The 23,739-nt window shown below is 39.5% G+C and overlaps 4 protein-coding genes across 4 annotated transcripts; all 4 read right to left on the bottom strand.

Annotated features, from left to right (window-relative positions):
- Positions 1-268: 268 nt before the first annotated feature.
- copb2 (COPI coat complex subunit beta 2) lies at positions 269-7,519 on the bottom strand. Its single transcript, XM_063886597.1, has 21 exons — positions 7,384-7,519; positions 6,785-6,922; positions 6,490-6,576; positions 6,019-6,145; positions 5,749-5,897; positions 5,409-5,555; positions 5,001-5,100; positions 4,740-4,882; positions 4,339-4,538; positions 4,010-4,209; positions 3,808-3,914; positions 3,528-3,671; positions 3,218-3,348; positions 2,892-3,099; positions 2,678-2,788; positions 2,280-2,494; positions 2,043-2,181; positions 1,680-1,817; positions 1,483-1,560; positions 1,086-1,274; positions 269-760 (listed from the first exon to the last, which is right to left on the bottom strand). Exons 1-21 carry the CDS (start codon positions 7,384-7,386, stop codon positions 665-667), a joined length of 2,850 nt encoding a protein of 949 aa, XP_063742667.1. The 5' UTR covers positions 7,387-7,519; the 3' UTR covers positions 269-664.
- A 699-nt stretch (positions 7,520-8,218) lies between these two features.
- rbp2b (retinol binding protein 2b, cellular) lies at positions 8,219-10,028 on the bottom strand. The gene is made up of 4 exons (XM_063886365.1): positions 9,866-10,028; positions 9,369-9,547; positions 8,563-8,664; positions 8,219-8,367 (listed from the first exon to the last, which is right to left on the bottom strand). The coding sequence occupies exons 1-4, from the start codon at positions 9,936-9,938 to the stop codon at positions 8,314-8,316; spliced, it is 408 nt and encodes a 135-aa protein (XP_063742435.1). The 5' UTR covers positions 9,939-10,028; the 3' UTR covers positions 8,219-8,313.
- Positions 10,029-11,875: 1,847 nt separating this feature from the next.
- rbp1.1 (retinol binding protein 1, cellular, tandem duplicate 1) lies at positions 11,876-14,857 on the bottom strand. The gene is made up of 4 exons (XM_063886367.1): positions 14,618-14,857; positions 14,027-14,205; positions 13,336-13,437; positions 11,876-12,549 (listed from the first exon to the last, which is right to left on the bottom strand). The coding sequence occupies exons 1-4, from the start codon at positions 14,688-14,690 to the stop codon at positions 12,499-12,501; spliced, it is 405 nt and encodes a 134-aa protein (XP_063742437.1). The 5' UTR covers positions 14,691-14,857; the 3' UTR covers positions 11,876-12,498.
- Positions 14,858-16,149: 1,292 nt separating this feature from the next.
- Positions 16,150-23,425, bottom strand: nmnat3 (nicotinamide nucleotide adenylyltransferase 3). The gene is made up of 5 exons (XM_063886364.1): positions 23,305-23,425; positions 21,699-21,844; positions 19,654-19,837; positions 18,074-18,159; positions 16,150-16,926 (listed from the first exon to the last, which is right to left on the bottom strand). Exons 2-5 carry the CDS (start codon positions 21,808-21,810, stop codon positions 16,511-16,513), a joined length of 798 nt encoding a protein of 265 aa, XP_063742434.1. The 5' UTR covers positions 21,811-21,844; positions 23,305-23,425; the 3' UTR covers positions 16,150-16,510.
- Between the last annotated feature and the right edge of the window lie 314 nt (positions 23,426-23,739).

The raw sequence follows: 23,739 nt of genomic DNA, 5'->3' as shown, positions 1-23,739 counted from the left end.
AGTCTTAATGAGCAAATTCAATCATATTTGCCCCTAAGCAAATGTTCCCCCTCATTGATATTAAGCTTTTAATGTATGAATAATATCAGCATCAACATACAACCAATTATACAAGCTGGCCAATTAATCTTCCATTAACATGTTCATATTATATCATATATTGACATATTTAGAAGATGCAACGTTTATACTAAAGCACAAAGCCCCTTCAACAGGGGTAGTATCACTGTGTTTAAGCCTCTCATACAGAACACTCTCAAGTCAAATGTGAATATGTACAGCATCCGCAGTTTATTGGACTAAATGAAATTTGATTTGCAATTACAGACAACAAAAAGCCAAAGTAAATACACCATATCACCCAATGGGCAGTTAGTGAAAGTTTTGTCAAACAATCAATCCATGGTGTCTGAAATAGATAGGATGCATTTATGTTTTTACTGAGAATAAAACATTACTGGTATCATCATCATCATCATCATCATCATCATCATCATCATCATCATCATCATAACAATCTACTTAAATCCTGCCCCTGCAGTAGGACTTGACAATATAATATTTTAACGTACAAATACAAAAAAAAAAGGGAAATGGAGTTTGGTCTCTTCCTTTTAAATAAGAATTCTCTGAATAGTGCTGGGCAGCAGAGTGGCGTCATGTTTTAGTCATCAAGAAAGTCATCATCGAGGTTAACGTCCGAGGTGTCGATGTCGTCCAGCTCCATGTTGTCCAAGTCCACTTCCAGCTCGTCAAGATGCTACAAAACAACACACACAAGAGATTTTTCATTAGAATTATTCTTCTCCTAAATGTTCCAGTTATTTATTGTGAATTTACTATTTTTTGTGAACCAATTTAAATGGTATTTCTGTATATGAATAAACTGCCTATATTGCATGCAACATTCTAAATGGCATGTTGTTTAAACAACTGGCTTAAACCATATTTGATTGACTATTTATGACTCTGATGAACCATCAGTCCCCACTGTATGAACAATACAAATCTTACTGTATATATTATTAAATGGTGAGAAACAAATATTCAGAAAAGAAGAAAGACAAAAGAAAGTCAAGTCCAACCTCTTTTTGTGACTTTGAGATTTCCTCCTTTTCTTCTTCATCATCATCGTCCTCCTCCTCCTCCTCCTCCTCCTCCTCCTCTTCTTTGTCCGCTGCAGTAGGAGCAGCAGGTTCAGGCTGTAAAGACATCACAGCTGCTAGTGCTGCAGCGAAAGGAGCGGCTGCCACTGACTCCTCACTGTCCTGGGTCTGAGGGAAGAGTGAGTGAAATAAAGTTTGAATATAGCTGAGCCTTCTTAGTTTTTATTGAACCCTTTAGAAATTCCATTCTTAGTGATTACAAAAGGTAAAAACAAAGCATGTGAGGTCTGGTGCTAAAGGCTTTAACTCTTGTGTAATTAGCTAACTACTATAAAAAATATGTTTCATAAGAAAATGTTGGATAATGAAGACAAACCTTGGGGATTAAAGGAATGAAGGTTCCTTTGGGCTCGTATCCCTGAGCCTCCTCAAGAATATTCCTGTCTTCATTCAGCTAAAAAAAGGTTGGCAGTTTCGTTAAAATACAAGACAGATGATTGAGATACTTATTGAAATATTGTCTGCACACGACACATCTACTCCATTTGTCAATTTCAAACATGTGCAACTCACTGTGACGAGAGGGAAATCCTTGGCAGGCCTAGTGGTGCCCAGACAGGACTCTCTGAGGTAATGCTCAGCTGCAAAGGCTTCTCTCAGCCCGGGGAACAGATTCTCATACTCTGTGGGGTCGGCTAGGGACTCAGCCGCCTGTAATTAAGATTCATTACAGTGTGTCAGGGTCAAGAAGAAACATCTACACATTAAACAACTTCATTCTCTTTTCTTCCAAGAATCTCAGTCCAGTGAATTGTATTACAATGCCTCTACCCCTCCATTGGTGCTAATCATTTCTTAAATCTGTAAGTTCTTTATTGTATCTGGATTTTTCAAATTCTGTCAAATTTTAACAATGTTCCCTGTAACAGAACTGACCTTCTGGTTGATCTTAGCCAGGTTCTCCCTCCACAATTTGACCACACGCGACACCTGACTGGGCAGGTAGGTGCGAGCCAGGAAAGCAGCTTCAGGCAGTCTGTTTGTCCTGATCAGAAGCTCCAAACACTGATCCAGACTGCGGAGAAAAGAGTAAAACAGAAACCATAAGTTTACATTATGAATACATTCTTTTACCTAATATCTCCATCACTGTTACATTCTTCTGGTACTTACTTTCCCTGCAGGAAGTAGGTCATGAAGGCCACATTGTTCTTGCCGTCCTTCTCTGCCCCTTCAGCCAGCTTGCCCACCATGGTGGCGTTACCGGAGGCGGTGGCAAGGAGGAGCAGGCCTCCATAATCCTGGGCGTGGTGCAGGCACTCCTGGGCCAGGCCGAATTGGCATTTACTGATAGCCAGCTCTGCTAACTGCTTCCACTTCTGCTCCGACTGCAGAGGTTACAATTTCAAATATTAGAAATGTACTGGACAGAGAACAATAACATGAAATTACAACAACGGAAAACTCTTGGGAGCCATTGTGAATTTCCTAGTAATGTTTTAGAAGATGTGAAGATTTGACATGTTATAGAGTTTGCTTAAGTTTTCAAAAGTCAGCAAGTATGCCCTAACCTCTGCCTCTACAGCCAGCTGGTAGGCGATCTTCAACTCTCCGAGCTGCAACGCCAGTTCAAACCTGTGCTCTGAGTCCGTGGAAACAGCCAGAGCCTGCTGCTTGAAGCCCTGAAAAGACAAAGAAACAAACATCAGCATCCTACAAGCAAAAACTATACCTAAATACAAAAATCAGTTTGAGGTTATTATTAAGAATATCATATTTCTTTACCTGTTTCTCCAGGAAATGGGCCACCCTGGTCCTCTGCTCTTTAGGAATCGTTGGAAGCACCTTGTCCGCCATTCCAAAGTCCCTCCTCATCACGGCAGTCTGGTACTCCAGGACGGAGACCAGCAGGGAGTAGGTGACAATGTTGAGCTCCTTGTCTCCCAGGTACAGACGGTCATCTTTTGGTATGTAACCCAGCAGGTACATGGTTCTGCAAGGAGAGAAGACAATAGGTGTAAAAGATGCAGAATCCTTCACAGCAATCAAACTAACAAGTTGGACTTTAAAAAAAAGCATACAAGCTGTAAATGTATGTACTGTATTTATACCTGTCCAGGTGAGCAATAGTGACGATCTCTCCTCCTACATAGTAGTTGAGTCGGTTCACAGAGCTGGTGTAGATGAAGCAGTCTCCAACCCAGAGTCCAGTCTTCACAATCTCCTGGATCTCTCCCTGGACCTGGACATAAGAAACAAGCACACAAAGGTGATGAATTAAGGGTATAGTTTTAAATTGAAGAACACATTTTTATTGTAGTTACAAAGCATTTTTTTGGTAATGCTCTGCGCTGGGATACTTTGCAAGGTTTAAACAAGATTCAATAATATGTTTTAGCAATGAAAGTTAAAACCACCAACCTCAAAGGCATCTTCAATACCGTCCTCGGTCACTCCCTCATTGTTCTCTTGAGAAGCGGCTACTTTTTCTGACATATAACGCAGAATGAAGAAGGACTCCTCAGTAGCGATGCAGACCAGTTCACCAGAGTCTGACCAGAAGATCTGGGTCAAATATGAAACAGAGTAAGAATAGAAACTAAACACTACAGTTTTATCACAAGAAATTGGTACATTTCCAATGACTACATTTATATCAAACAGAGATCAAGACTTAAAACACAAAACGAGTCAGTCTTACGTGTTTGGGCTGGATCTCGATACGGCGGATCAGCTCCGTGTTCTCCCAGTCATAAAATGCCAGGCCATTCACTGACCTCACCCCGAGCAAGAAACCTCCATAGATCCCTGCAGGGGAGAATGGGAACACATCCAGTGAGTAAGACAGTGAGAACAATCCACTTCTAAAACTGAAGTCTGCTATAAAGCACAGTTCACATTACCTTCAGCTCCAAAGTCAGGCTTAAATGATTTTTTCTCCTTGAAGTTTTTGAAGATTTTGACGATACTGTTGCTTTCCCTGATGGCATACTCAGACGAGTCATGGGCCCAGACAAACTCCTGCGCTGAGCCGAAGCTCTTGTTCCTCAAAGCCATGGCAGTATAGATGATGTACTCTCCATCTCCACACACCACAACAAACCTGGTGCACAGAAAAACGTAAAAATGACTGACAGATATCTTATTGAAAATGTACCTCTAATCTGGCTAACCAGGATGTCATGTGAGGTAATAATTAGCAGTCAAAGGGCCTGGGTGAATGTATGCCTACCTTCCATTGGGGTTATGCTGGATGGTTTGAGGGTAAATCTCACAGCTGCCCATGTCTTTGACAGCCAGAGGCAACCTCTCGCCGTCCTTGATCTCAGCATCACCCATGGCCTTAAGGTTAGCCTGCTGTACTTCACTGTGTTTAGCCCAGATTATTTTTCCGTTGGAGTCCATAGACATAGCCGGCTCCTCCCGACCCACCTACACAGCAGAGGAAGACAGATCACTAATATTTTAGGTTTGGATACAACAATTATATATTTAATCTGGATGGCTTTTACGGATCCAATCTATGTTAGCCACTTTTTTAAAACTATTTTCCCCCTTATTTAGCTTGTCTTGTATATATAGTGAAGCTTATTTAGAATCAAAGTACATTTAAAATAACACATCTCCTCTCACCTTGATAATGATGCTGCCTTCGTCGTAGCCCAGCGCCACATTGTTGGAGCCCCTGAGTCCGCACACACACCACACCCTCTCCATGCCATAGTTGAGAGTGCTCTCCAGGCGGTAGGTGCTTGAGTGCCAGATGCGAACAGTACCTAGAGAGGAAAGAGGTAAAGTAGAATAAAGCAATGATCAATGAGGCCATGAGGTGACTTGCATTCTTAAGGTTTTTTTTTTCCTATGTAGGTGAGGATGAGTACGGTTCCTGCTCACCGTCCTCTGATCCAGTGATGATGATCGGCAGCTCGGGGTGGAAGCTGACACAAGAGACGTTCTGGGCGTGGCCCTCCAGAGTCTGAACACAGGTCTTGTTCTGTAACATATAGAGGAAGACCGTTTAACATGTGTACAAACACAATGCCACGGGATGCTCATATAAAGAACATATAAGACTAATGGAGAAAAGTGACATGATTTAAAGAACAATCAACTATTTTAGTATGCTATAATTGTTAACAAAGCTATGTATTAAACACATTTAACACAAGATTAGATTTGAATCAACATATTTCATTGCAATGTGTACTTTTTTATAATATAGTAGAATGTGAAATCAATAGTATGGCGTATTAATACATTAGATATATAGTAGTGAATCAAATGAATTAAACATTTTCCTACCTGGTAGTCCCATATCTTTACTTGGCGGTCATCAGCCCCTGAGATGAGGTACGGCTTGTCTCCTCCACTGTAGTAGTCAATACAGTTGACTCCTTTCTCGTGACCCTCCAGAGTGAAGTTAGGAGACGAAGAGCCCAGCTGCCAAACCTTAAAAAACCAAGAGGAACCAGAAACACTCAATGCACTTTAGACACAGACCTTTAAATATATGTTTATTTTAAAAAGGCAAAGATGTGCCTAATGCATGGTCATTAAAAAGCTGCAGTAGAATCTGCAGTACTAACCCAAACACAAGATATAATTAGCAGCAGTAAATGTGACAACAGCAAGTGGCCCCTACTTTAATGGTCCTGTCCAGAGAGGCACTGGCAAACTGGTTGTTGTCCTTGGGGTTGATGACAATCTGCATGACATAGTGAGTGTGCCCCTCAAACACCTGGCTGCACGACCACTTCTTCTCCCAGTCCCATAGCTTGATCAACATGTCATCTGCAAAGAAATATAAATACATTCATGATGTTTTGCACACAATGCTAATACAATTGAAGACCCTTATGTTAAAATGCCATTGCAATTTAAGTTGTTTAATGTTCTTAGTTTACAAGCGTACCACTACTGGTGAGGATATAGGGCTGGGTCGGATGGACAGCGATGCAACGGATGTAGTCAGAGTGGGCCTCAAACATGTGGACACGCTCCAAGGTGTTGTAGTTGAACACTCGGATCTGCATGTCATCCTGCGCAGGGAGAAAAAAAGATTTAATCAGAGCAGTTTACGCAGTGGAAGTTTATTAACAACATCTATACAAAAGACCAAAATATATGTTATAACAAAAGCAATTGGTATATGCTGTTGTATAGTAAGGTATCTGTACAGTCTAACTGTAACACAATAACAAACAAAGCTTTACTGTAATGACGCTGCACGTGCGCACATACAAAAAACATGTAAACAACACTAAATTAAGCATCTCTGCAAGATAATACTCTCAGGTTCCTACAACTAGTAGTGTGTAAAAATGCTGTTGTTATAGATGACAGCTGTTAAGAGTTTGGGAAACAAACAATGGATATAACTCACTGCTCCTGTGATGACCCAGTTCTTCCTTGCCACAAACTTAGAAGCTCTAACAGGGAGGTCACATACTTCAAACGTCTTGACAAGAGTCTGGGGGGAAAAGAAAATCAATGAACTTGGTTACTACATCATCATCATCATCATCATCATCATCATCATCATCACCATCCCCTTAGGTGTATTTTAAGTCAGTTTATAAGTATGAAATGACATATTTAAGCGTTGTTGTTTAGTCATTACTGTTTCAATACTGTGTAGTGCAACGTGTTACGGGAGGCCCATCGGTTAGTGATCCCACCTGTGTTTCGTGGTTCCACACACAGACACTCCCGTTGTACAGACTGGCCAGCATCCATGGCTCCGTTGGGTGAAGGTCCACACTCTTCACCCTATCTGACCTGGCTGTCAGCCTCCGCTTAATGTCGAGCCGCAGAGGCTGAAAAAAACAAAGGACATCGGGGTATTTTCTATGCCGTTTGATCGCAACATTACATGGGCATTTAATTATTTGTTATAAACTCCTCAGCGTTCGAGAAAAGACCAAGAATAAAAAGATAACGTAGTAAATCCAACATAGCCGTTAGCATGCTAACATTTAGCCTATTATATTTCAATGCTACCAACAATCTTTAACGTAGGTGTACATCATATAGAAATTAATTCGACAACTGATTCAACAGTTAACATTAATAAAGTTTCCAAACAGCCATTGTCATAAATATTAACATCCGTTATCTACAAGATTTCAGGCTAACTCAAGCTAGTTAGCCGTTAAGCTATTTACAATAGTGCATTATTATTTGACAGTTTCACGGTACTTAAAAAAACTACACCAGGAGCCGAGGATGACCTGTGTTGAAAACAAACATGCTGGTAAGTCATTTCAATATCTCTTACCATGTTGTATCCCCTTGGTGTCACAATAAAACAAGATAAATTAGTTTAAAACGGGGTCCAAATGTTGCGACTTCAGTGAACACAGCACTGGATACTGACGTGGAACTTCCTGAATCTCAATCTCGCGTGAGTTGAGCGCTGGAAGTGTTGACGTGACATGAAGGTCTGCTGAAGCCGATGGCTGACGTCCCCAAATGAACAATAAAGTGAGAATAAACATGATGTATTTACAAGAGATTCTGTTTGTTTTACACATTTCATGACATATTGCTATCGACTTTTAACTAGGATATACCGGTAGAAGTTATTGATGCTTCACTTGTTACTACTTTATTGCAAATATGGTTAAAAAAGGTAATCTTTACACAGTGATGCATGTCACTCCCTAATTTCATATAAACAGAGTTGTAATGTCTGTTGCTTAGATTGTATATTAGATGTCATATTGAAGGATACCACCATACTTTTTACCAGCAGATGGCGATATAAGCATTTGGTTATAAAAATGCCCATGGGGAGGTGACTGTAGGATGCATAGACTCTATATATACAGTCTATGGTAGGATGTGTTTTATAAAATGTGTAAAAAAATGATAACCCTTCTTGAGCTTATTAGTCTTTTGTACAGGATGTGACTGCATGGCGTGATATAGTTAGTATCAAGTGTTTTAGAGTGTAAAACCAGATTCATTAATACACTTTCAGCCACCTTATGTAAGGTAAAACGTTCACTCTCTTCCCTAAAAAAGAAGCTCTACCTATTCTGAACTAAGACCCATTGTAAACATTTAAACTCAGTATAAAATCAGGTTCGTCTCTATTAACACACAACATGTCTGAAAAGCACTTTTATTCATTTTGTTCATACGTTTGGGAAAACGTGATTGAGGAGCAAATATGCACAAATACAAAAAACCCTGATATTTCCGTTTATGCTTTTCTCTTGAACACCTGCACACAAACTACATCTTCACACGTCAGCTCCTGTGGGAGGAAAGAGGGATAATTAGAGAAAAATGAGAGCAATAACAGTGTCCTCATCATACTCAATAATCACATTCCGCTGTGCAATACATCCTACTAATCCAACACATTTCTCTTTTATTCATCATCAGGCCGTGTTCTGGTTCAAATAATTCACCAAAAATCTAATTATCATGACAGATACTGTCAACCCACCAGGAAGAGTTTGTCTCCTTCGATCCAGTGTTTCCAGCCACGGTTAGCCTTTTCTCCTTTCTGAGTGCACACCAGCTTATCCCCCTCCCAGGTCACAAGACACTACAAGAAAACACAATGTGCATTCATTCAATAACTGAATTATATATTTAATTTACATTTAAAAGGAAATAGTTTACCATTGTGACCCCTGTCACTCAAGAATCCCCCATGGCTACTTTTACCACTTCACGTTCTGACTCAAAGGTTACTTCCACCACTAAAGACTCGCCAATTTAGGCTTGCTTTCATCTTGTTCTGTAATTAGCACTGGCTGAAACAAGTGCCAAATGTAGACATATTCAAGTTGCTCTTATTTTGGCATTAACATGTATTACATTTCTCAGTCAGTGTGTCTCTATGAAAACTTATAAGTGAAAATTCTCACTAATGATATGCTGATAATGTCTCAAAAATAGTAACACGATACTATCAACAGACAACCTTAATTTATCATTTTACTGACCTCTAAAATGTGATGCTTTCCCTTTAAACGTTTTTTTATTTTGCTCTTTCAACAACATTTTCTTCTTCTTTCCAGCTTGATAATCAATGCAAATATGCCTACAAGTAACTGAAGCACCCTTAGCACGCCATTTTGTGGAACAAAGTTTGGTCATACACACAGATACCAATCATTGCCCTGCACACACTTATATAACATGTTCTCAAAAGCAAAAAGGAGAAACAGCGACTCATCAGATAAACTATCACTAACTTTTTTTCACATTTTTTTCAAGGACTCCGTATATGAGAGGTCCACCCACCTTGATGTTTCGGTTGTCTAGTCCCTTGGTGTGCTCGTCAAACTCCACCCCTACAGTGAAGGAGAGCTCATAATTCCTGAAGGTGCTCAGTGTTTTGAAAGTAAACTTGTCTCCATCTTGGGATACAACTTTGGTCTGAGACAGGGAGATGGCAATTTTCCTTGTAGCAAAGTCAATGTCTAGGATCAGAATACAGAGACTTAATTATAACATATTTCCAGAGGAGACAGACTGTAGTCCATACATTATATTTTTAAAGGCATGGAATATTGAAAGCGTTTTAGCAGTTGACATCATAGTGTTTACATAATGAAATAACCTTAGAATTATATTTTGTATTAGCCACATAATAAATTGAACAGTACAAAAAATACTCTATGTACAGAAATATATAAAGACGCATGGAAGTGGATACATGTGTCTCTAGTGCAGCTCTGCCAGTAACATCACTTAACACATACCTAAGACATCCCATACCTAAATGAAACATTTCTCACCCAACACTTTCAAATACTCCTCAAATATGTCATTGTTCTCCAGTATCCATTTTCCACTGAAGTCAGCAGGCATGATGGCAGCTGGTTACGCTGATGTGTGTGTAGACTTTAGACAGTAGAGGGGAAAGGTGCAGGGTGTCCTCCTGCTTTTATACAATCAGGGGGAATGAGGGCAGATAACTATTGATAAATGGGTTTATGGCTTGAACAGGATTGGCAGTGGCAGTTGTTTTTCAGGTGAGAGGGGGGACTCACCCTTTTCTTCCCGTCTTTACATGGTCATTGGAGGGGCTTATGATAGGCATATATGTGGGTGCCCCCCCCCCCCCCCCCCACACACACACACACAGAAAGCTTTCTCTCACATGCACCTTTACACACATGCACATGCAGACGGTGCAGTGATGGTCAGTGTACAATGTACAGACGGGGACACTGTTTTGTAACATCTGCCAACAGTGTGTGCTCTTTATTTGTTCTTCTCTGTGGCATGTACAAATGCCGATCCAGAATACCTAGAATTTTGAACAAAAAGGTAACTAAAGTTCAATACGTTTTGAGAAAAGTAAAACATTTGTGACTTATGTTAAACGATTTATTGAATTCATTGATGGTGAATAATAATGTCTGTCTGTTTTGTTTCTTATTTTAAGTTTCAAGTTATAATCCTTGTGATTTTCATCATATAAAACTCAACTTTGTATACAATTTATGTTGTCAATTAAACTGCTAAAGCCATTAAATGGTCACATATTTACAGTAACTTTCTATATGGTACTGTGCATTCTCAGTGGTGCAACCAACCATTTCCATGCTGGATTAATATGCAGTGCATATTCACAAAATATTCCCAGGAAGCTAATCATGTTAAGGCTCAAAGGGATTTCTTGCTACCTGCAGTGATCAATAAACAGGAACTGTGGGACGTTCACAGAATTACATCCAGTTACCATAGGTGTCACAAAATCAACCAGGACTAAAGTCTTTACTTCCACCACTGCACACACGACTTCATCCTCATTTCCTTTGGTACAATATGATATAATATATGTGTCCATGTAACAATGAAGAGTTTTGCAAGTTTGTGAGTTCACATAATCATGTGTGGTCCTAAACACTAAAAAACTCAACACCATATTTAAGGTGAGCAGGGTTAAGCTTTCGCACATTAATGTCAAAACAGTTTCCAAGTGCAAAGTTCTGCACTTACATCATTCTGCAAAGTCAAGGTAAAAAAGTCAAATAAACCAATTTTCTAGCACAGTGGAACTTGTAAAATGAGAAATGGCTGAAAATCGTCCCTGTATATAACTTCTGCCTGTTGATTGCTGATCAAAATACGAGTTGAGTAACTGACCTTCCTCCAGACCAGACTAGCACTCAATAGAAATGTTTTATTGAGAACAAATGCAAATGTAGATTTCAGCCTGGCGCCAGACTCTGTTTGGACCACATCCCTGAGACCATCATTTTTTTCAACCAGCCATAGCAAGAGCAGGGAGAGATCAATAACAGCCCCCTGAGGAACCATACATAAACAGAGCCTGCAGGTAGATGCAAGGGTTGGCGGGTTGTGAGTGCACAAAAAACAGCAGGACGCTGAACCGCAGGACGAGCAGCAGCAGCAGCTGAAGCAAAGAATGAGCAAGTGAGCTGGACAGCTGACTGCCCAATTGCTAATGGCAAGGCACAAAGTGAGTGGACAGATTAGCTGATTCAGAGCACAGCTTGGCTCGAGTTTTCTAGCCAGAGCTCCGCGGGCTTCACTTCACTCACTGGAATGATCAAACAGAGGCCATCTGAATCCTTGTGCGGGTCTGAAAAGGCACTTTTAGATAAAAAGAGCCACAACACCTGATGTGTTGGTGTGAGAAACTTTGGTCTATTAGAAGCAATCATTTTAATTGTTTATGTTTTGTATGACTGAACCAAACAAATACATTCCAAATCAAACAAGTCTGATTATCAAAATAAATGGCAGTGAATAAATGGCACTCAGACAAAAACAACCAACATAATTAAGCATTGTTTACTTTATTAATTGATTCATTTGACTATATTGGCACATTCCCAGAGGGACTGGGAGGGATAAATACACAGCATTACATCTATATCCATTCTGGAGACTAAGCATCAGTAGTGAAGAAGTTCACAGCCCTCACACACTCAGATTTTTATTTTTTGCCATCCAAAGCAATTTTTCAGGGAACTAAAATGGGATTAACCCACGCTCTCTTGTCTTCAATGCCATCTATTACTTTAGGTCATTTCAGCGCATGCGTTGTCAATCTGGGTCACCCATCAGATTAGTTTCACCTAGTGTGCATGCAGCCAACACTTCTAAACTTGTTAATCAAAAGAGCTCCCAACCTGACACAGATGTATTGCGTGTTGTGATGTTACCTGATGCATACTGCCCCTGCCCCTCTGAATTTGCTTCAGAAGAGTAGGCAACAGTTAGGATGGAATATAACTGAATTTTTCATGACAATCATTTTCAATACAGGAAACACATGGATAGATGGAAATTATGGAGAATGTAGGATGGGATGTCAGACACATGGGATGTTTCTGGTGTGTTTGTTTAGGCCGATGTCAACCGGGGGGCGTCGTCCTGTTCAGTAAGAGCCAGTTTAGGACTTCTTGAACAACTGCTTGCTAACAACTCCACCAGCTCTCAGCTCCTGCAGGTAACAAAAGACAATAGTTTTACTTTAGATATATTTAGATTTGTCTCTGAATGTAATATTGACTAAATTTAGGATACTTTAAAGGACAGAATCTGTTCGATAGAATACTTTCTACCATCCAACCTGCAAAGTGATTTCTGCCACCAGAGGCCACTATTGCACAACATTCATAACCCTCTGCCAGCCCTTGGAAACTTCCAACTGATATCTAATTTCATGCCAGTTGATTGAAAACATCTGTTGGCAGAGCTAAAAGAGATCATTTGGCAGATCATTTTTTGCCTAGCTTTGATAGCAGTAATCACAAAGTGGGTTATCTGTTAATGCTGAGCTAATGAAAATGGTAATGTGCTAGCCATTACTTTAAAGTCTTTTCAAATGCTAATGCTTTCATTGCATACCACACTCTGAAATTATAAATTATAGAGGAGAGAAAGTTATTGAAGTTCTAACAGAAATTAGATTGAAAAGTCAAGATAATAGCATAGGTGTGTCTGTTATGTGCTTGATCACTGGAACGCTCAAGAATTGTGTGTTTTTCCTCTTAAAAGAGTAACTTTAGAGATAGAAATATATGATTTACTTGGCAGTAAATGAGTATCATACACATGCAGTTCACAAAATAAATTGCTGTACTGCTGGAGCTAGTGGGCTAATTTTCGAGTCACACATTATAATAAATGCAGCGCACATACGGTGCTAAGAGGCATTTTGGATTTGGATTAAAGTGTCCAAATTGCATAAATTATTATTCATGGCAGAAGCTGATGTTTTTCTTACCAGATGAAGCTCATCTCCATCCACCCAGTGGGTCCAGCCTCTTCCTTCTATCTCCCCCTTCTGCACACACACCAGCTTGTCTCCATCCCAGCTGATGGTGGTCTGCATGAAGCCAGAACGGGATTATAGAACATTATGCACTAGTGTAGAAGTTTTTCAAATCTAGCAATGTAATTGCATGGTCATATAGAGGTATGTTAAATATATACCCATAAATAATTACTCCTATTAAATCTGCACACACACATAACCCTTTTCTCTCACCACCCTCCAAACAGCTTTTCTATAATCAGCATACAAAAAAGCTTTTCAAGGGGGACCCAGATAATCTTTGATCCTATTCAGTATTCAGGGACACAATCTGATTAAAAGAACTTGAGTCTATACTTATTTCCCTTTCTCTCTCACTTTCTATTCTTACGGTATCTGACACTGGGTCTTACAGCAGTTCATTCACATTGAGTGGGAAAAGTTAAAAACAAAGTTTTGTAAGTAGATGGGAGGTTTTGCATACAGTCTTCCTACACCATATGCTCATTAAAGTCTGGAAGTGTGCCAAAGAGAACAGTTAGTTTTATATGCACCGAGACGAAATCTGAAAGGTTCCATACGTTTCTCAGAAGTGTGATACAGCACATTCATTAAAATGTATAATAGATCCCTTCTGGTTACATTGTTTGAAAACTCTCACCATGCATTTCCTGTCATCCACTCCAGACAGATCCTCCTCAAACTCCTTGCCCACATAGAAGTCCATGTTGTAGTTTTTGAATGTGCTGAGGGTTTTGATGATTATGTGGTCCCCATCGTGACTAATGTCCTTGTCAGGCTTCAACAAGGTGGCGATTTTCCTGATGGCAACATTTACATCTGCAACAAGTTCCAGAAGAAGGGTGAGAAACTGAGTAAGAAACATGGGAAGCTCTACGTTTAGTATACTCATACACTTGTTTCCTTTTTTTTTTACAGTATTTTGTAAGACTTTTTAAAATTATTTTTTGGTTATGTTGTACATTTCTGTTAAGTTGTGTATTGTGTATTCTTTAGTTTTAAATAAAAGTAATTGGAAGATATTAAGTATAACAAATTTGGATTTCTCTCATTATTGTACTACTTATACATCGTGCAATAGCTGCAATCTCGCTTAACTAAAGTATATATAGTAGTATTTGCAGGTTTACAATAAGAACTTTGCTATCAAAAGCTCCAATGATGATACATTTGCCCCATTGTCTCTATCTTTAGTAGGCTTGTCCTCCACTCTCCCCTGCTACAAACTCACCAAGAGCCTTCAGGTACTCCTCGAAGTTATCGCTGGAGATCATTTTCCAATATCCGTTCAAATCGACTGGCATTTTGGCGGTTGTTGTGCTGCTCTCTTTACTCCCAGTGAATGATGAAGAAGTCTGCTGTGGACAGCTACTTGCTCCAGAGTGCAGAACCTGCTATCAAAAGCCTCAATTTGAACCAAATTCACTTTAATCCGATTACCTCCCACTCCCCTCCACGTAACCACTCAATCCTCACCATGCTATTCCAGCATATGGGATGCTGGGAAAACGTGGCATGCATACATAATGTGGAGTAGCTTTATGTTGGATAGTGCTTACTCCGGCTATTTGGGATTAGGATGAATAAACTTCCTTTATTAATTGACACAACCGCACTTATACAGAGTTCCACGTGTAGCAGATTTGGCGTACTTCTGTTGTATAACATTAGCAATATCTGATAATCAATAAAAGTAATAATCAATATACAGGGCAAAAACCAATGAGCCTAATGTAGTCAAATCACAAAAAGTTCTATCACAGATCAGCAAGTGAATGTGAAGAACACAGTGTGAATAATATGCAGCAAAATAGCAAAGCAGCACCACCTGAGCTTAGAAGGATCCAACTGAAACAATTAAATGTAGCACAATAGGGACTGTCATCACTTTTGTTTCGCCTAGATAACTCAATTAATTTGATAATCTCTTTTAAAGGCTAGCTGCAGCACAGCAACTGTCTAAATCCTTTACTGACTGGGACACAGACAAAGACACACACAAAGACACACCACCTTTCAAAGGATGCCAGTCAGTATCGGTCACAGTGGCGCTTTCAGCCATTGGCCTCAATGAAAAAACACCTTCTGTAGCTGAGCAACTGTCAGGATTACTCTAAATCCTTTGGTGGAAAAAAAAACACCGACTCACAGACACACGGTGTGTGGATGATAATTGGGGAACTGAATAGCACTACAATAAATTGCTGTTGGGAGACTGTTGCAGAGTAGAAACACTAACAATGATCTTAATATGTGAGCAAACAGAATCTAGTATTCTTCAATTAAAAATGTACACAAGGCGTTCTGGTAACCTAGGGATTAAGATGCACACAATGATGTATAACTAAAAGACACACAAAACCCACGTGGCCGCATTTCAAAAGCAGATCCTTAGGTTTTCAGATACAAGGGCCAAATTATGTATACATAAATAAAATATGTTTGTATTTCTCCACGATAATCACACTTTAATGAAAAAGAATTCAACCCATTTTGTCACTTTTAAAAATATTGATGGATTTTGCACCTTGAACTATGTTCCACAACCATTGTCTATTGTGAAATGATTTCCCATGTTCGCTGCTTCTAAGAAAAAAAGGAACATCGATAGTTTGTTAGCTCTTAGTGTAAAAATGGAATGCCTGTCACTGTTAAAATAACGGTTTATAATTGTATCTTTAAAAGGGTCTGATATGTTGTATTTTTATACATATATTAGGTATTCGGGTTGTTAGTGGGAAAAAAACAGCAGCTAGACAAAAATACTTTAAATATACAGTATTTTATTTAAATGTATCCAACTCTGCAATGATGTGATATGTAAAACTAAAAGTACACTTCAAAAACTGCAAATGTTTATTGACCCTGTGGCACAAAGATGAGACTCAGTATTTGCAACAGTCCAAGTGTATGATTGAAAACACACCACAGCACTGTGAAAATGCTTCTTACTAACAACAAGTGATGCCTGGAAAAACACATTTGGGCCTTTGTATATCTCCTAGCAGGATGTTCAAAGCTTTATCACTCTGCAGTCCAGTTGAAGTTAGCCGAGCTTGCAGTCCCTGAAGAGAAGCACTGATCTGTGAGTGAGTTCACACTTCAAGGCCTTCATGCTCAGCTATCAGTCATCCAGACTCTGCATTGGCTGTTGTGCCAGTTTGGCGAGCGGCCTCAGCACTGTGCCCTTATTTCTCCTCTCGCTTTCCTCCGTGTAGAGGTTGTGCTGGTGAATATATTCTATCACAGAGTCTGGGATCAAGTATTTCACGCTCAAGCCCTGTCTCAGAGCCTGGCGGACCTTGGTGGCACTCGTCTCATTCCTCACCCATTCCCTGACCAGGAAAATGTTTTGACTGTGGCGCGACAGTGTGTCTGACATGGCCACGGCTCGCTCGGGATGAAGCCCCCCCCGACTGACGCAGATGAGTCCGAAATGTCCGGCCACCTCCTCTACGTGGTCATCCAGCCACAGGCCAGGGATCTGGAAAGTGTTGAGGAAATCAGCTCCACACAGGAGCTTCAACTGGGGATAGGGGCCTGAGGGGAGAGGGTGGAGAAATGGTGACAACTGCTGACTGATATTTATCATAAAAATAGAACTATAAAACATAGCATGGAATACATTTCAGGAAAATAATTTCAAATGCAATGACGTGCCAGAGGTACCACTCGAATATATATACAGTATATATAGTATATAAAAGCAAAGAAGCCGACATATTCCTCCTGGTGTTTCCTTTAGATTCATTGAAATATTTCAGTGGGTGTTGGCCAACTTCACGATGAAACTACAAAAGCTGGCAATCTTATAATTCTCTTCAAAGGGATCTCAAACTGGAATAATTAGTGATGTCAATATCAAGGAAAAAGTTGGAAGTGAACAATTTGAGAATTGACCTGACATTACTAGAGCTGGTTAACTAATTGCAAACAAGTACATTACTTAAATATCTATGGGGCTGAAGGCTAAAGCTAAACGTTGGATGGTGGCTTTTGTTCAGAAGACATAATGCAAACTAAAAGGAACCAAAAAACTAAAATCATAATATTTTTGGATAGATGTTTTTATTGATGTTTAGTTGTTGGATGTTGTTCCTGAATACTGATTGTGTTGCTTTCAGTTATACAACACACAAGCACAAAAGTTTTCAAAGTATTAAACCTATCCCTAATACTCTTTAATCACCATTGGTCAGGAGTACAGAGCACCATTAGGTTTTTAAGCACAGGCCCATTACGTAAGATTGACGCAAATCCATAATGCCCAACTTGGGCTTGGTAAGGACCTGATGAACTAATATACTCTAAATAATCAGGCACTGTGTGTTTGTTACAATGGAAGAATGCCAATTTTATGTAGGCCTTAAAAGCCTACAACTGCTCTGTGACAGTGAATCTGTGGGGCTGTATTTTGGCACAATGTCATGTGTTCATCCTCTGGGAAGCATTATATCTATATTCAATTTCAGGTCAAATCCTGGAAAAGCTTTTGGGACATTTATATTTATTTTTCATTTTATTTGGATCAAAGTGGTGATCTATCCAACCTTCATTAAAATCCCAATAAGAGAGAAATTCACAGCTAACGCCATAAATTAAAACCAGACCTATAATGCCCGAAAACAGACAGAGGTCAAAGGGTTTCTGAGCTGATCCCAAGTTCACAAGAGTGAGAGGTTCTTACTTGAGAGGGGAGATGTGTTTCCGATGGAGTGTTTGTGCTTTCCTGTGCTCTGCTCATACTCCTTCAAGATACGGCCATAATGATACCTGCATGTCAAGCAGAGAATATAATTAATGTCTTTGATTTTACAAATGGCAATACATATATTTTCTCTTCAGATATTGAGTATTTCTTTCTTCATCTTGTGTTGTTAACAGTAGCTGGTCAAGTATTAAAACATAATTGGCCTTATTCTGTTCATTAAGGGGCAACATTTTAATATAAACATCATGCCAATAAATCTTTATCAAACAGAACTGAATAGTAAATGGAGAAATGCTGATAATTGACAGAGGAACTTGTAAAAATAAAAATAAAACTCTTTTAAGTAAAGCCTCTTAAAAGTGTTCTTGTAGGTGTGTGTGTGTGTGTGTGTGTGTGTGTGTGTGTGTGTGTGTGTGTGTGTGTGTGTGTGTGTGTGTGTGTGTGTGTGTGTGTGTGTGTGTGTGTGTGTGTGTGTGTGTGTGTGAGGACTTGTGACATGGCCTGCTCACAGCCTCTGGATAACAACAGGCCACTTCATGCCTTGATCAGCACCCTTGTTGCGCAAACTCTCAGGAGGGGATTTGTAAGAAATGCGAAAGCAGGGAAGAAGGAGAATTAATAAAGCGGAAGAAGTACAATGATGCAAGTGTAAGAGACCTTTCTAAAAATAAGCATGAATAATTACTCAGTGTATGCAGTAAAAAAAAAAGATCATTCATTCCCTTCCAGAGCTGCAACAGTTAGTTGACTTATATTTTAGTTTATATAATGACAAACGTTTTTGATAGTTGTTAAAGTGCATATTCATGCAGAAAATGCTGTTTTTTAATGTTGAGATTTTCTTCTTTCTGTTAAATATATCTGAATATCTTTGGGTTTGGACTGACAAAACAAAATATTTGAAGACATCCTCTTGGACTTTGAGAAACTAGGATGACCTTTATTTACTGTCTTCTGACATTTAATCAATTAATCTAACACTTTAAACTGGGACATGCCTTATTCATAGCACCTACGCCTCTTTTCCCACAAACTCATGTCCAAGGTAGCCAATTGCTTAACAGCTTCCCATCTCTGCCAATGAATTTAACAGCAGGTGCCCCTTATTTCACCTCATGAAAAACAGTCTAGTCTGGCAGGCCCACAAGAGACCAGAACCTGGCAACACACTGTTGTATATGCAGTTAAGGTTGGCAAGAGGGCGAGTGGAAGGAGTCTGTTAACTCTGCTGGTGCTGTGCTGAAACTCGATGATGTCAGAAGACTATAACAGAGAAACAGATGAGAGTAAAAGCAAATGGAAACAAATATCAGCTACTGGGTGGTGGATATAAACTGGGAATAAGATGTGTTTGGCTCTGTCAACACAAAAAAATGGGAGGGTACGGGAAATGTATTCTATTATTAATGAAAAGTCTTAATCTGTTGACTAGCTGCACACACCATTTAATCTCACAATGAGAGTCCAGACTGATATTACACCACAGTTTCTTGCTGGGAAACCATTAATAAATGAAGTGAAGTGAACACTAATGTTGCTATAAACTTGTTTTACACCTCATGGTGACCACGGTCTCCGTCCAGTCTGCCTGCTGGCTCTCCCATTCATCAACCGTGACCCAGTCGGAGCTCTGCAGCGCCAGCTTTGCCATGGCGCTACGGTGCTGAGCCAGAACCAGGCCTTGCTTTCCGTAGCCATCACCGACTGGAGACACAATGCCACCCACCACCTGGTACTGGCCTGAAGGGAGAGAAGAAGATTAATACAGTGTTATCTGGACCATGACAGTCGATTCAGACCCGGAATATAAATCAGTAGATAAAGATCTGTGAGATACTCAGGTTAATATTATTAGTGCTTCTCCAGATCTCACATTTGAAGACACATGCTATGATTGATGTATTTAAAACAGGCTTATCAAACAATGTCATTACTTACAGGTCATCGATGTGTAATCGATTTGTTGTTCAGATTATTAAATGATATGCTTTTTGCACTTATTGGAAGTCGCTTCGTATAAAAACGTCAGCCAATCGTAATGTAATGTAAAATGTAATGAAACTCTTTTAACCATTGAGTTGTCTGAAGGGTTAATAACCCCACTATCCCCCACCCCCCAAATTATATTTTTCTCAACTATTTAATAGCTACAATGACCATTGAAAGCTATACACCAGGGTTAGGTTTATTGTATTTTAAACAAGGGGTTTAGCTGTTTCCCTTTAACAACTGTTGTAAGATGTGTTAATGCTTCTCCAGCACTTTGTGACTTTGTTTATTAAACTGTGAAAAGGGAAAACCCAGCTTTTAAAAAAGTGGGCCATAAAGGACAGGCTGTTACTTCATGCTACATAGATTTAGGGTTTGAAATGCAATTAAGCTGCTTTATTTTAGGGATTTAACAAAGGTCGGCCATTTCTGACCTTTGGGACTATAGAGGTATAGAGAATGTTTGGACTAACCCAAGCGACAATTAGTAAACGTACCAAAACCCAAGCTTTATTGGGGAATGGAGAAGCTAATTGTGTTAAATCTAGTGCATATAAAAAACGCTGTTCAAAATCAGATGTTTTGCACCTGCATCACAAGAACAGTCATTTTCTTGTTGTTAAACTAATCAGCTGATGTCTTATAGGTGAGGGGTCAAAGGGAAATGGTAAGAGCATTATTCTCAGTTCTTGCCCACTGAAATGCTGCACTATGCATAGTTTCACAAAGCATCTTAAGAGTGGGAGCTGACTCAGGACCAGTGTATAACTGTTACGGTACAATGATGTCGTTATGGTCATGTGATCGGGCCAGTAATCTTATGCAGAGCAGCTTTGGGCCTTGGTTTATATAAAGGAAACTGTGTTCGCTGACATCATTGTTACACCGTCTCATTAAACTTGGTCCCTGCAGCAAAAGAAGATTTACGTATAACTATTTGTTTATTTATCAATATTATTCTTGATTCTTGATTCAAACTAAAATATGTTTGGTGTTTAAAGCTGCATTGTTGATATTTGGGCCACTAGGGGGCACAAGAATCTGAAAAATAAAGACCTGTTTTTGCCCTTTATAGGCTATTTTGCTAGCAAATAGCCTATTCTCATATAAGGAAGGTGAAGAGCAATTTGTTTATGGCAAGGTTACTCTCTTTTGAGCTTTCAGATTTAACCAACTCCTGAGACAAAACTCTGCATTGTTAGCTGTCTTATCCAGCTAGTTTCTTAGTTTCTGACTTTGTATATCTTGTGTTTAGTTCTGGTTAGACCGGAGACAGACGGTTTATCTGGGCTTGTTAAAAAAAAAAACAGCTGCCTGCTGCTGCTGTTGCTGGAAGCAAGGATAATGAAAATGAGGACACTGAAGCAAACAGTACATTTGTAGGCCATAAAATAAAAATAATGAGGTGACTCTAAAAAACTCTGTTGAGCTGTTGGCTCATAATTCTGTGTTAGTTCATTACTGTGAGCAACCTCTTTTAGAAGACACACAGTCATTTAATTTATTGTAAACATAAAGAATATTAATAGGTGGACATTACCCAGAAGCTGCTTTGGCCCTGAGGGTTTCCAGATACAAAAAGTCAAATAAACCATATAATATAAAACCATACCTGTGCTGTGCATGTGGTCTCTGGCCAGCTCAAAAAGCCTCATGTGTTGGTTGGTGATGGGATTAAAAGAGCCACAGGCTAGCAGGACCAGTGGAACACGGTGGCAGGCCATATTGGTTTACCCCCTCACACCACAGTCATCGAACCTTGGCCGGAAGTAAAAGAAAGGGTTAATAACATTGAGGGATTAGGACTATAAGATAAGATTCAAAGGGGGAGAAGACTGAAGAAAGCTGGCACGAGAGTGTGTGTTCTGTAGACTGTATGTATCTAGAAGTTTTGCTCTACTTTTAAGTACTTGTGCTGCTGTTACATTCTGCAGAGGTTCGCTTTAGTTCACCACAAGAACCTATTTGTCATTTCGTGGGAGTTTTTTAATCACAAAGCACCTTACGATGTATGAGTACTGTTAGTACAGGTGGCCCAAGTGAGCAATGACCCATAGCATGGACATTCTGTGCCCATTTATCATTTGGACACACAAAGCAGTGAGGAACACTGGCAAAAATAAATGTGGCAGCAATTTGCTGGAGTCATATACTGCAGGAGCAGAACAACTGCAGTGGCATTTCATTTTATTTGCATAGATCAATGTGTAGAAAGCCCAATTAACACCAGACCCTGTCCACTGATCACATGGATTTCCATCTGACCTCCATTAGGGGCCCCTTTATTTAGCTTTAAACATGGACATTGTTAGTGAACTAGTTACCTTTGTACAATGTATAATGCACTAAACTATTGTTATACAGTGTCATTCTGTATGATCAATACAAATACTATTCGCATAATAAAGCTCGGTCATGTATGTTTCCTATAAATGCGTGCTCCTGCAGTTGTTTATGTGGTGGTTGTGCATTACTGATATTATACCCTCTTTTTTCAACAATTGCATTTTACATCCTGTCTTATATCAGTGTCAAAATATTGCTTTTGTTTTCCTTTCCACTAAGTGTTTCTTGCTTTAAAGGTGCTAAACACAGAAAATGTATTTAAAAATGTACTTATTTATTGATTAATACAAAGATTCATATTGATGTTTGCCTTAGAAGAGCAGGTCTAATGCAGTTGGAGTTTTAGACAAGGCAGCAATAACTTTACTTATATGTTTACTTTAGGCTTATATGTTTTTGAACTAATGAGTGAGTAAACCGCAAACAGTCAATAATGAATTAAGTTTTTTTATGGGTTATGGGTAAATCGCTTTTGACTTTATATCATCAGTAACTTCCTGTCGGATACTTAAGTGAGATCCGGGCATGTGACAGGAGCATACAGCATGCAGCGGACGAGAGACTGTCGTCTTTTCCAGTTCAGCTATAAGCCTTTACGATTTTAGGAAAATAAACTACACGTTGCTGTGGTATTTTGCAGTTGTGACGTTGCAATTTAAGTCAGAGGACAGCAAACACATTCTCGTTTAGTCTAGGAAGCATTGACATTGAAAAGCAGCTAACATTGATTAGCCCAGCCGATAAGAATTACATTACTACAAACACACATTCGGGTGGATGAATGAATGTAAGTGAAAAGTGGTCGCTCTAAACGGTGATATAACAAAAAACAATACTATGTGCAGGCAGGAAAAAATAGATCATTTGTTTACCTTCGTTTCATTACTGTTTGGTAAGTGTGTCACACACTTTCCACTCCCCGTTCTGAGGAGACGTTGCTCGATGGTTCCGCAGACAGAAACCGGCTGAATTGCGACCCCTGGTGGAGGAAGGGGACAACATGGGGCAGAGTGACGGAGCTCTCCATGGTACTGAGACACTGGCAAGGGTTTTTATTACACAAAATACCTACTTGTTTGAGACCAACATTAGGTATAAAACTGAATTTATTTAAATAAATTCTTGTGTCTTTATGCTAAAGTGCATCGTGTTCCCAGAATAAACCTATAATGTAATCATAAACTGACCTTTTCAGCGAGGCAGCTTCAAACACCTACATGCTCCTGGTAACCTTTCATTCCATTGTTGTTAACTGCTTGTCAAATGGTGAGGAAAAGCGTTGTTAAACACTAACTGACCATCAGACA

Source organism: Eleginops maclovinus, chromosome 6 (genome assembly GCF_036324505.1).
Source record: "Eleginops maclovinus isolate JMC-PN-2008 ecotype Puerto Natales chromosome 6, JC_Emac_rtc_rv5, whole genome shotgun sequence".
Classification (NCBI taxonomy): domain Eukaryota; kingdom Metazoa; phylum Chordata; class Actinopteri; order Perciformes; family Eleginopidae; genus Eleginops; species Eleginops maclovinus.
Note: the sequence above shows the minus strand (reverse complement) of the source record. Positions and strands in the feature narration are given on the sequence as shown.